General features: G+C 40.8%; 1 protein-coding gene across 2 annotated transcripts in view; it reads left to right on the top strand.

Annotated features, from left to right (window-relative positions):
• The window catches only part of foxk1 (forkhead box K1), a 29830-nt gene that overhangs the window by 14109 nt on the left and 1976 nt on the right, over window positions 1-13745 (top strand). The window contains exons 3-9 of one of the 2 annotated variants that reach the window (XM_053675227.1): window positions 5683-5839; window positions 6044-6190; window positions 6283-6476; window positions 7047-7213; window positions 7304-7561; window positions 7662-7883; window positions 10169-10380. In XM_053675227.1, coding sequence (XP_053531202.1) covers window positions 5683-5839; window positions 6044-6190; window positions 6283-6476; window positions 7047-7213; window positions 7304-7561; window positions 7662-7883; window positions 10169-10368 — 1345 coding nt within the window. In that variant the 3' untranslated portion in view covers window positions 10369-10380. Of the gene's footprint in view, window positions 1-5682; window positions 5840-6043; window positions 6191-6282; window positions 6477-7046; window positions 7214-7303; window positions 7562-7661; window positions 7884-10168; window positions 13467-13745 lie in introns of those variants that run through there. The other variant, XM_017454259.3, reaches the window with a different exon arrangement.

Below are 13745 nucleotides of genomic sequence, written 5' to 3'. Positions count from 1 at the left end.
TGTGTGCACAGCTCTGAGCGCTCTGATTGGTGGAACGCCAAATGTTGTGGGTTTTTTTTTTCTATTAGCGAACTGACGGATAGTTTCCTTTTTCTGAGGGCTCCTAGTAGCCTACCCCCATCCTCCCTTTTCTCGGTCAGCCCCTACACCCAAAACAAACAGCGTGCTTGCTCACTATGCTTCCTGCTTTCTCGTCCACCCTCCTCTAGCTAGAGCAAAAGGGCTTTTTTTTTTTTTTTTTTTTCTTTTCTTTTCTACAGCCAGTCTGACAAGTTTTCCACTGCTGAGCATGTGGGTTTTTGTTAGTTAGTGTGCTGTTTTGGGTTTTTTTTGTTTGTTTTTGCAGCAGTCGAGCCAGTAGGGTTTAAAGATTTGCACGGGTACTAGGGCCTACTATGTGCTGGACAAAACAATCGTTATAATCAAAGTTTGGAATTTGGCACGTTTGGAACAGCATGCGCTGGATCATATTATATATCTGACTTATGAGCAATGGTTTTGTTTTTTTGTTGTTTTTTTTTTTTTAAGCAATCTGAATTATTGTTGCTCATGTTTTGATCTCTCAATGAGTTAATTATTAAGCCATTAAAGAGGTTTCTTCTGTAAATCATTACTTAAGATAACCTTTTGGAACCCTGAGCGAGGTGTTGAACTGTACCTCTTCCTGCTCACTATAATCGCCAGCGTGCGAAATCATTCATTGTGTCGAAGCTCTATTGAGAAGGCCAGCTGTTCCAGTTGTTACAGTGGTGCTGCTGTAAACTGGGGAGATATATTTCATTCTTAGACGCATCGCACGTTTCTCTCTTTCACCGAACAGAACGATTGGACTTTTCCATACGGCTTAATAGGCTGAATTCTCGCATCTGATTGCCCACGTCTCGGAAAGTAGTTCCAGCCTTGACATGAACAATGGGTTAATATTAACGCGCTCGTTCTGAGATGTTGTTTCTATAGTAACAGCTCATACAGGGACGCACCACATAATCTTAGACTAATGATAAATGGATTGCGAAACGTGTTGTTTAACAAAGAAAAAAAGATATGAAAAATGAATGTGGTGATGGTTTTGTCCGGAGGCGTATATATCTTACATATGGAAGCATTGTGCTTTGCCAAGTCTTCAGGACAGAGGAGTTTACGCTTTCTGGTTTCTCGGTAAAATGACAAACTGCAGGGGTTTATTTGTTTTGGTTTTTTTTAGAGAGAGAGAGCAAGGAGAAAGAGATGCTGTTATGGGAACGACTGTTTATCATTGCTGTAACAGGAGCTAACTTGTCTCTCGGATGTCCCACAACATTAAATCTTAACTGTAAACTGTTCAAATGTGCTGTTCATGAATAAATTAACCCTCATGCGTCACTTAAAAAAAAAAAAAAGTTACACATGGGTCCAAAGAGGACAAAAATGTCCATGTCCAAAAACTGTCATAAAATATTATATTAATTTTTTTTTCCACTTTTTTTTTTTTTTTTTTTTTTTTTTTTCCTTACCAGCAGCAATTACTAAACATTTATTCATTTTCATAATTGTAACCCTTTAAATGCTGGTTTCTTTACATAATGCCACAGATGTTTGTTTTTATTGTAATTATTTAATTTTTAAAAAATGATTTTCCATATATTAAATGCTGAGCAGAATTTTCTTTCTTTGATTATTACAGTCTTTGATATGTCAGTGATTAACAACAACATTCATTTTGATGCATTAATATTTTGTATGCAGTGTCAGATTTAAATATTTATAAAAAAAAACAAAAACAAAAAAAAAAAAAACTACCACTCAGGTCCAGAAAGGACAAAAATGTCCACGTCAAAACTGTCGTAGAAATATTATTTATTTATTTATTTTTTCCCACGTTCACGGACTTAAATTTAATAAAAAAAATTTTTTTAAATTTAAGTATTTAAAAAATAAATTTTTACCAGCATCAGTTCTGATCATAATTACCAAACATTCATTCATTTCATGATTTTAACCCTTTAAATGCCGGTTTCTTTGCAAAAATCTTCAAAGCTCAGGAACCTCCTTTGACTCATCTACATGGGGTGGGATTTCCAGTCCAATATCATATTCTTTCTTTCAAACCGGACACACACACCAAATTTTCAGTTCACACATACAAACCACAACTCTGACGCACACACACAATTGTAGCTGCATCATTTATTCAGTTGGTCTGCAGCGCTCTATAATACAGCAGAATCAGAAAAAAGGAAAAGCATGCATTTTCCCCAGAGACTAAACCCGAGAAAATAATACCCATTTCAGCATATTTATAAAAAAAAATAAAAATAAAAATCTACGTTTTGAAACCTTGTCAACAAAATAAAAGCCTGTTAACATAGAATGCATGATTTTATGCTTCAACGTCATGGGGATTAAATATTGCAGTTTGAAAGGGTTTCAGCGGGGACGTTTTTGTCCTTAAGGTCCTGAGTGTAGCTCTTTTGTGTATCTAGTTTAAAAATAGATTTATGAAAGCAAATGACGGTGAAATATTAAAAAGCCGATAAACATGCAAAATGTATTCTGTTTGCATTAACACAGACAAAATGATTTAAAGATAAATAAATAAATAAAGCCAAAAGAAAATGGTCCACAAGGGGGTAAACGTTATGATTGTTGGTAAACCGCTGTGGCATGAGAGGAATAACGGACTCCGGACTGTGCCGTTATACGCACATCATCCGCTTCTGTTTTGTGTCGTTCGATATCCCGACACACTGGTGTAGATGATTGTTGCGTAACTGCACAGTCTGTCATGTTATTCCTTACTTAATGTAGAGTATTAAAAAGAAAGGATGCCATATGTCATGTATTTGTTTCCGACATTGCTTAATGTGCAAGTATTATGAAAACTCGAATAGTATTTGGACAGCGACGTTCCTTCTGACTTCTCTAATGTAGTACGTTCCCGCTTGTGTTTTCATTAAGGATGAAAATCACCATGCTGTCGGGAGCTGACCGTGATGGGTGGTGGTGATATTAGACGAGAAGTCTAAAAATTCTATTTCCGTAAAAAATCGCACGAGTATCGACACGTTTGGGATCGACTCGGGCGAGTTCTGTTCGGTATAACGTCACGACTGTGATTTGTGCTTTTCTGCAGAAATGTATATAGAGTAAGTGACATTTCAGACACAATATGGCCAAATGCTCTGTTTATTTTAGTAATATTAATAGATCCTGGCTAGTGATTTGGGCGTTAAGGGTCCTTCTGGTGAAATTAGCGTCCGTTCTTCGTTTTCGTCTTCAACTGACGAGCTTTCGTATTTAAAGTGAAATGTTCTATTCCTGGAAAGGAAAGTATTGCTCGCCTTGTCTGCAGTTGGAGAATGATGTCACGGACACTACTGTAGAACCCGTTTCGAACTAGGAAGTACAAGACTGTGAGAAATTGGCTTTATCAAACAATATCAAACGATTGCAAACACGGCACAGGTTTAGCAAAAAATATATCTTTAAGTGTAGGTGTGTAACAATTATTGGCACCCTTTTACCCAATACTTCGTGCTACCTCCTTTGCCAAGATAACAGCTCTGAGTCTTCTCCTATAATGCCTGATGAGGTTGGAGAATACATGGCGGGGGATCTGAGATCATTCCTCCATACAGAATCTCTCCAGATCCTTCACATTTCGAGGTCCACGCTGGTGGACTCTCCTCTTCAGTTCACCCCACAGGTTTTCTCTGGGGTTCGAGTCAGAGGACTGGGATATCCTCGCTTCTTTAGAACATTCCATGGATTGTATTTTTCTTGCAACCATCAGTTGCGCTGTTGTGTTTGGTTCTACAGAAGTTCAAGCTAGCTCTGCTTGGCCAGTTATACCAGCTGATGGAAAAATCGAGATGCATAAAAATGGATAAATCACTTGTAATTATGAGCTGGCTATATTGCAGCCTCTTTTATGGATGGCTCGGATGCGACACGTGCCAAATGGCGGAGATACTGTTCGGCTACGGTTCAGCGTGCCGCTGCTGTTTTATGAATCAATGCATTATTTTTTGACAGGATAGCTGTACATATGCTCAGGGCTGAGTGTTCTACTGTAAAGGGGTGTTTATTTTTGGCCACAATTGCTTTCGCAGGTTGTTATTATATTGTGTTATTGGGTCCAGTTGTGTATGAAAGGACCGCTTCAAGCCTGGACTTCAACCCCACATGCAGCCTGTGCCCTCTTCCGCCAGACAAAGGCTTTCTTCCTTACTGAGCTCTCTACTCTCCACCCACATCAAGGCAGCAGAACAACAACTCTGACCCTGCTCTGCTCCTGAGGCAGCCTGTTACACTCAGGACATACAGCAGTAGTAAAAATAACGTGCGTGTGTATGGTGTTGGGAGGTGGGGGTGTGTGCCCTGGTGTCTAATATAACAGCAGTGTAACAGAATCTGTCAAACAAATAGGATATGATGTGACTTAGCACAGAGACAGTCAGAGGAACAGCAGGACTATGCGTTCCTGGGTATATCATCAGGGCTTGAGGCGTATTCCTCTGAGGCACTGCTGCCTAAATGCTATATACCTATACTATAATACGTATACACAATATATACACAAGAGAAAGGATGTATATTATTACTATTATTACAGAATTGCTAAACTGTTGACAGTAAACAACAGCCTGAGGGTAGAATCTAGTAGGGTGTGTGCAAGCTCCTCTGTGCTCCTACATGATAATCACAAGCACTTGGGAGAATGTTGTTCCAAGAAACCACATTTGTTTACAGTGTCATTTTTTTGAAAGGCCCAGAGCCATCTGCTGGCCGTTTGTATGCTTTATATATCAAGTGGTGACAGAGGAGGGATGAGTGAAATGATTAGCTCTGTGTGTGTGTGTGTGTGTGTGTGTGTGTATATATATATATATATATATATATATATATATATATATATATATATATATATATATATATATATATATATATATATATATATATATATATATAAAATATTTTATAGATAGATAGACAGATAGATAGAGAGATACTGGACAGTTGAAGATTGGAATAAGACCACCTTCTGCTGTTCTAGCTCACCTGCCTTAAGGTTTAGCATGTTGTTCATTCTGAGTTGCTCGTCTGCTCACCGTGGTTGTAAAGAGTGGTTATTCGCGTTACCGTAGCCTTCCTGTCAGCTCAGGCCAGTCTGGCCGTTCTCTTCTGGTTGCGACGTGAATGGGCAGTAGTGGAACAATGGCTAAGAAGGTTGGGGTTCAAGCCGCAGCACTGCCACTGTTGGACCCTTGAGCAAAGCCCTTAACCTTTTCTCCTCCAGGGGGTGCTGTAGCATCGCTGACCCTGCACTCTGACCCCAACTATCTAACAAGCTGGGATATGCGAAGAAAAAAGAATTTCACTGTGCTGTAATGCGTATGTGACAAAGGCTGCTTCTTCTTCTTCTTGTTCTCAACATGCACTAGGGTTTTTGTTGTATAATTCACTTTTTTTTTTTTTTTTTTTTTCTCTTTCCTATTTTTTGTTGTTAGCACTGTGAGTTAGCTATAGATGTGCACCTGTTTTGGTGGAAATTAGCTGAAGCTAGCTGTTTTGGAGATTGGACTTGCTAGGATTAGATGTAAACATGGAGTCTCGCTAAGCTTGGTCCAGACAAACGCCGACGTGTTATACGCTGACTTTTTTTTTTTTTTTTTTTTTTTTTTTCTTCGTTTCCTTTTTCAGTGTACCTAACTCCTGTCCAGCGAGTCCTCGGGGTGCGGGCTCCTCTGGCTACCGCTACGGACACAGCATAACCTCTGACCTGCAGTTGGCGGCCGAGTACGCGGCCAAAGCTGTATCGGAGCATCGCACAGAGGTGTCGGATCGAGACAGCCCCAAGGTTAGTAATCGTGAGCAGCTTCAATCCTACATGTTGCCGATTATCTGTGAGCATGTCTAGATGTCTGGCTGGAGATGTCCAGGCTTGTTTTTCTGTTGGCTCATGCTTCTCAAGTTCGCAGAGTTGCACAGTTATGCAGCACAGTAACGATAGCGATTGCTCATTCGGGATTTATTTTGATGGCCTGTATGTGTTCTCTCATAGGACGAGTCCAAGCCCCCGTACTCATACGCACAGCTGATTGTGCAGGCCATATCGTCGGCTCCAGACCGACAGCTGACACTAAGTGGCATCTACTCCCACATCACCAAGCATTACCCGTATTACAGGACTGCAGATAAGGGCTGGCAGGTGAGTTCAACGTAAACATCGCCACACCTGTCTCACTCTCTATCCATCGGCATTCGTCTAACTCCGTCTCTGACCTGCTGGATTGTGTCCAGAACTCCATCAGGCACAACCTGTCGCTGAACCGCTACTTCATCAAAGTGCCACGCTCTCAAGAGGAGCCGGGAAAGGGCTCGTTCTGGCGCGTCGACCCCTCATCAGAGGCCAAGCTGGTGGAGCAGTCCTTCCGCAAACGCCGTCAGAGAGGCGTCTCCTGCTTCCGGACACCATTCGGCCCACTTTCCTCAAGGTGAAAAGCCTCATGACTCTGTTCAACCCTCCAACACACACACACATTCTTGTGAGGAACCATTGATATAATTATTAATGCAGCTGTGCTTACATCTAAATCTAACCCGAATCTTAACCTCAGTAACCAAAAGGAAACCTCATGGAGACTTTCCAAATGCAGAATATTCCTGTCCCACAAACACACACACACACACACACACACACACAGAGGGTCTCAGTGCCAGAGAGCAACTCTTCGGTTTGTTCTCATTTCCTTTTTTCCCCCTCTCTTCTTGCTGCTCTTATTTGCTCGGCAGAACGAAGTAAGTCATGCCTGTGTAAAATCTAATTATTCCAATTGATCCGTTTCGGGCTTCTTGGGTGTCATGTCATGCGGCGGCTTCTAATCTACACTGTGCTAGTCACCTGCTGAATGGTGTGTGTGTGTGTGTGTGTGTGTGTGATGTCAGGTTGAGGTTGCTTGCAGTCACAGTGTGACCTCTGTTTAGTACATAGAGTTGTAGGTCATGAATGTGGCTTTGTTTATGCATTTGTGTGTTTTTGTGTGTGATGGACATGTTGCTTTCAGGAGCGCTCCAGCCTCGCCCACCCACTCCGGCCTGCTGTCTCCTCACTCGAGCGGCCTGCAGACCCCCGAGTGTCTGTCTCGAGAGGGCTCGCCCATTTCCCACGAGCACGAGTTTAGCACCAAGCTGGCATCGGTGCCCGAGTTCAGATACTCTCAGAGCGCCCCTGGTGAGTCTCAGTCTCCGGTGTATTCGATCTGGACGTTTCGTAAATCTCTATTCTGTATGGATCGTTTCGCTAACGCCGTGTGACTGCCAGGTTCCCCGGTGAGCGCGCATCCCGTGATCGTGGCATTGCCTCCTCAGCCCTCGGCGTCGGTGGCGAAGCCCGTGGCGTACATGCCGGCTTCTATCCTCACCTCCCAGCAAGCCTCCGGTCAGGCCGTACACGTGCTCCAACAAGCTCCGGCCGTCACCATGGTGCGCGTTCTCAACTCTGCCTCCAGCTCCGCCAACGGATACGTCCTGGCCAACATCGGCTCCGCGTCGGCCGGGGAAAGTTCTGGAGAGCACAGAGGTACCTCCGCGCCGGTACCGGCTCCACCCTGCCCTTGTGTTGACTGCTCAACATTAGCATCCTTTCTAGCCGCTGAAGCTTTTTCCGTGTCTTTGTGAAGGTGCTGTGGACGAGATGGCAGCCCCCGTCTCCATCCCTGCAGGCAGCCGAGTGATTCAGTCTGTGGGGAGCCACTTGAGTTCAGCCTCTAGAGGGCAGCAGAGTTTCACCGTTCTGCAGGCGACTTCCATGTCTCTGGGTCAGCACCAGCTCCCGGTCCAGACCATCACCCAGAATGGCAAACACGCTCTGCCCACCGCCACCATCTCACCCAACACTTATGGTAGATCTGTTTGCGAAGAGTAGAATTATGCCTATTGCTGTTAGTTAAAACTAAAACTGAAGATGGAAAATAATGTTATATTAATTATAGTTTTTTTTTTTAGTGTACTTATGTAACTGCTTACGTCTTTCTATTACAGAAAACATTCACAGAATTCACCGCACACCACGAAGTCACCGCTTTCCTTTATTTATTTATTTATTTATTTATTTATTTATTTATTTTTATATAGACCCATGATGATTCCTTAAACCTTTTTTTTGACATTTCAAGAACAGTACACAATGCACAGTGTGTATTCATGTGTTCTGCCCTCACGATAAGACAAAAAAAAGTCTTCTCATCAGATGTAAATTAAACTTAAGAATAAAGCTAAAATATCTAAGAATAAAATAAATAAATTAATTAATAGCACGTTTGCCTCACACCTCAGGGATTGGGGGTTCGAATCCCGCCTCTGCCCTGTGTGCGCGGAGTTTGCGTGTTCTCCCCGTGCTTCAGAGGTTTCCTCCCCCAGTCCAAAGACATGCGTTGTAGTTTGATTGGCATTTCCATATTGTCCGTAGTGTGTGTGCGCGATTGTGCCACGCGATGGACTGGTCCCCCGCCTCGGATAGGCTCCAGGCTCTGTCGCAACCCTGAGTATGATAAGCAGTACAGAAAATGGATGGATGGATGGATGGAAGTAAAAATGGAGTCGCTATATATTTTGTCAGTCTGACGAATAGTAAATTAAGCATCGAAGACCTTTCAGTGTCTGTACTGATGGACTAGCCTTGTTTTGGAGAGTTATGATTGCAGCCTACTATTGTTGTAAAATATCAGCGATCTACTCATCCATCCAAGATCTAGTGGAAAGCCTTTGCAGAAGACTGGAGGTTATTAGAACAGCGAAGTGGGGACCGACTTTGGAATGGGATTTTCAGCTAGCACAAATGGGTGTGATGGTCAGCTGTCCGCAAACTTTTGCCCATATAGTCTTACTAGCCAGTTTGCCAAGTTCGAATCAGAGGCAAAATATCGATACCGATAACCAGAGTGACATCGGCCGATACTGATAACCGATACCGATAGTTCTGCCTTTTAAGCTTTCTTTTAAATGAATAATAATTAATTCCACGATTCTGAAGGAAATGCAAATAAAATCGTTACTCTCTCCATTTCAACAAGTTGTTTGACTTTAACTGGTCTCATAAACACAAAACACATTACTCTAATTAACATTAACACATGAACTCAATTCTGAAGATTAACTTATTGAATGTTATTCACTCTCCACAAACAAAAGCATTTCTACTTCATCACTGAACATCAAACTGGTAATATATAATATCATCTTTTTTATATATTAACATTAACTGGATATGAAATACACTACAAATATATGTTTCTGTGCTATATATATATATATATATATATATATATATATATATATATATATATATATATATATATATATATATATATATATATATAAAATATACTTTTTTGTCAACTCATCTTCAGTCAACACTGTACCGGCCCTTTAATTCAGCTCGAGCGGTGCGGCAAAAAATAATTTGACTCGATGCCGAAACTCCCGCTTCAGTGCTGCAGCGTCCGGTGTAAAGATTTGATCAGTGCAGAGATTACAGAGCTACTGTTTTGTCGTCATTCCACACAAGACACATCTTCTTTACACACAGCACGGATTCCATATATTTTCCCGCCCTCTTTTGATTGACAGGATATAATCGGCCCTGATCATCAGATGTTTTCGAAGCGTGAAAAATTGCCTGGTATCGGCCGACACATCGGTGCATCTCTAGTTTCAATCATACGGCAACAGAAAAAGGTCAACAAACCTTTGCCAAGTACACATAGAAATCAGATGAGTCATTCGAACACGGACAGGAGAGATGTGAGCAAGAACATGTCCACTGTAGTGGACAAAAATGAATTGCTGGGTCTCAGGAGGTTAAATCAATCGATTGATAATTACATATAACTGGTTTGAAACATTTTGTGCATCACATCCAGCAAGTGTATTCTCTTTCTCATTCGGGTTTGCTTTAAAGAGGCTAGCTGCACACGAGTGCTGTTATCACCTGCCTCAACGAACCACGCACACCAGGGTTCGACTCAGACGGACTAACACGGAACATGTGCTATCATCCTAAAAAAAGCTATTTCATTAAAAGGACAAGTGTAGCCTGCTTTAATTTGCTGTTGCACACTACAACCGGCTACGCTGGAGTCTAACCGACCGTTATCCCCTCCTTGTTCCTCCTTGTTTTTGTGCTCAGCTTTCACCAACCCTCTTCAGATCCTGGCAGCGCAGGCCTCCACCTCGCCCCCGGTGCTAGTGAACAGACCCTCCAGCGTGGAGATGGAGGAAGCGGGCCAGCAGGAGCCTGAGTCGAAACGGCCCAAGATGGAGGATGACGGCGTGGCGTCGGTCCCCCAGCCTGTCATTGTGGCGATGACCCCGGAGGCCAGTGACTGAGCGAAGGAGCGAGTGAGTGCAGAAGATGGTTAAAGCAAGTCCCCAACAATAGTGTTAGCACAATGTGCCATTGTTATTGAGGGGAATTTTTTTTTTTTTTTTTTTTTTTTTTTTTTTATATAAATAATGTCGTTTTCATCTCTTTTACTAAGAACTTCAGTTATGTGTGAGAGAATGAGCCCTGAACGAGTCCGCATATTAAGGGCACGTAGGAGCTAAATGAATTATCCTTTAAACCTTAAAAAAACAAAAAAAAAAACAACGCAAATGCTGAGATGGTTTTAAATTTGTGGGTTTCTTTAAAGAGCACGGGAAAACGGACCCTTAAAGCTATTAAAGAGCTGGATGCAGACGCGAGGCAACGTGCTGCCGTGTAGTTCCTCACAAGGTAGAGGGAAGAGCAGTACTTACTCTGGGTCGGGGCGGGACCAATTAAAATGATAACTAAGCAGCTACTTCTGTACGGGAGCACTGGCCTCTCAGAACTGAAGCATTACGTATTAAGCTTGTTGGAGGCTCGGTTCTCTTGGGTTTCTTTCTCTCGTCTCCAGGGGAGCCTTGGATTTATTTATGATTCTCTGCTATAAAGCATAGGTTAGAAACACCATCTGCAGAAATTGGATTGTTATAACTAAAACTTACACAACAATTTCACAAAAATAAATTTCATACATTTCAAGGCCTGACTGACTCTCTCACTCTCTCTCTCTCTCTCTCTCTCTCTCTCTCTCTCTCTCTCTCTCTCTCTCTCTCTCTCTGTCTCTCTTTTTTTTCCGGTTCCAAGCCTTGAACTCTTTAACATGCTATAAAGTATTTTTCTATGGTGAGCTATTACCTTGCGTGTTTAGATTTTGTAATGTCTAGCACATGCGTGTTCGGGAATCGAGTCTGCAAACATTAAACATGAATGTATGTCGCTTTTGTTTTTCCTTTTTTTTTTCTTTTTTTTTTTTTTCTTTTTTATTTCCCCCTCATTGTTTCATGGCTCCCTCTCGACTAAATAATGTGTTAAGAAATTCGAATGTGATGTCCTAAATGTTTTTGTTTAAAATGAAACTAATTTTGAAGTTCAAACCCTTCAGTTAATATCCGGGTTAGACATACACCTCTGCTCCGGATGACATGTTTGGCTAAAAATGACAGTGACTAATCAGATATGTATTATTTAATAATAATTAAGCCAGACGTTCCTTATAAATGCTGGAATATTTCATTATTACAAGGGGCTACTGAAAACCAAATATGTTTTTCTGTTTTCTATTTCGTAAGACCCAGGAATGTAAGAATGTAATGATTAACGTTAATTATTAAAGCGGCTACTTTTCCACTGTCCGCCTTCCCGTGACCTCGCAACGACGCTGGGAGGTACTTAACGAATGCTAAACGCTTTTCGAAACGTTCTCATAACAACTCGTTTTGTTAGACGTGATTTTTTTTTTTTCTTTTTTTTTCTTTCAATTTAACTAATAGAGTACAAATACAGTGTTTGACGATCACTAACACGGTGGTGTCAGTTTCCACTTTATAAAAGAAGCATCAGAACTGAGAAAACACTCGAAAAGACCAAATGCATGTCCACTTCATTTAGTGCCTTGAGCTCTGTAGCAAAAATACTGCTTCAAACTCTACTACCTGCTGCTTTGGAAGTTAAAACACTGAAGCTTTATCACTCGTCGGGGTCCGAGTGACAGTGTCCGATCTGTCGGAACGATCTAGAAACATGATCAGAGTTTGGTTCGTGTTCACGTCGTGAGCAAAAGAACCTAAAACATGTTTGTTATAATACATACAATGCTGAAATAATCAACTTTTATAGATAAATCTAAATATGTTTGTCTTCTTAAGAGTACCTGTGACATGGGGAAGGAGGAAAAGGAGGAGGGAAGGCTATTCAGGAAATCAGATTTTTCCCCCTCTTTTAGTTAACAATGTCTTCTTTAACGCTCGTCTCCATCTGTAAATCTACACCAATAGAAAACATCCACGCAGTTGAATCGCTGAAACTGCTGACTTAAATTGAGTTCAGATTAATAAAGCATTAAGAGCAGTAAGCCTTTTATTAGGGGTTTAAACCTCTCAGTAATGATTAAGCACTTGGTTGTCGAGTTGAGTTTCTATTCTCCTAACTTTCCACTGCCTAGAAAATATTTCACATACCTTTGTAATAAAGTGTTTCTATCAACGATTATATAAACCATATTTCGTCAGCTGATTTTGATGTATTTTATTTGTGTGCTTTCTTTTCTTTCTTTCTTTTTTTTTTTTTTTTTGGTGTTTTATGCATATTAGCTTATGCAAGTGTTTATACACTAAACATTTATAATTTAAAAATTAAGTCTAATAAACCGATGCACGTTTTTCTTTCCACTTATTAGTCGGTAGGACCTTTACTGATTGTATACAAACCATGTTAGTCCTTGTTGAAAAGCATTGCATTGTCTTTAGAAGCCATTATATGTTATGAAGTTCCTGTCATTCAGTAGTATTTATCTGATATTTTCACATAACCTGACGAAAAGGAAAAAAAGAAGAAGAAAAAAAAAAGAAAAGAGTAGACGTTGCTTTCTTTTGTTCTTTCTGAAATGTAAAGAAAATCAGCAACAGCGTCATTACGATTAGCTTTCTTACCGAGTTTACTAACCGAGCGCGTTATGAACTGTATGTTTTAGTCGCTGTGTTCATATAGGGCTGTTTGTTCAAACCTTTTATCTCAGCAGCACCAAACTCTACTCTATGCTCTTATAAAGTCACCGAGAATCCTCATTTTGGACTGCGAAAAATGTCAAACTGAAAGAGAAAGAAAAAAAGACTATAGATAATGGCTGATTTCTGAAAGGAACTATTTTTTTTTTTATATCCATACCTGTCTTTTCTTTCAAATGTTTCAAATATTGTATACCCGGTATCTCGTTCTGTTCGTTATTCTTCATTTTCTTTTCAGATTCATCCTGATGACATGAAAGCAGTTTTAATGTAATAATGCATTAATGCACATCTACGTGCAACTCTGTCTGTCCTCTTTTACTACCTTGTGGAAAGCTCTAGGAAATGCTGAAATGTGACCACAGCCTATTAAAAGGTTTGAGATGTCCAAGGCATCCTGTTCTCTCGCTTTGATCATTTACACACCCATACGATGCAGGTTTTTGGAGGCTGTTTCGAATCATGCAGAATTGTGTGTGAAGGATTTGCTTGCCTTTATGACGTATTTGATTTAAACCATTATACAGATCTCATATCTTGAATATTGTGAGTGTTTGTTTTTATTGAGTGAATGTTTCTGTGAATTTATAAAGTGAACTTCCTAAATCAGGGCGCTTTTTTTTTTTTTTTAATAACCAGGAAGAAGTGGAAAACGACACAATCGCCTTAAAGGT

The sequence above is a fragment of the Ictalurus punctatus genome, chromosome 24 (genome assembly GCF_001660625.3).
Source record: "Ictalurus punctatus breed USDA103 chromosome 24, Coco_2.0, whole genome shotgun sequence".
NCBI lineage: Eukaryota > Metazoa > Chordata > Actinopteri > Siluriformes > Ictaluridae > Ictalurus > Ictalurus punctatus.
The sequence above is the reverse complement of the archived record's forward strand: the minus strand, read 5'-3'. Positions and strand labels throughout refer to the sequence as shown.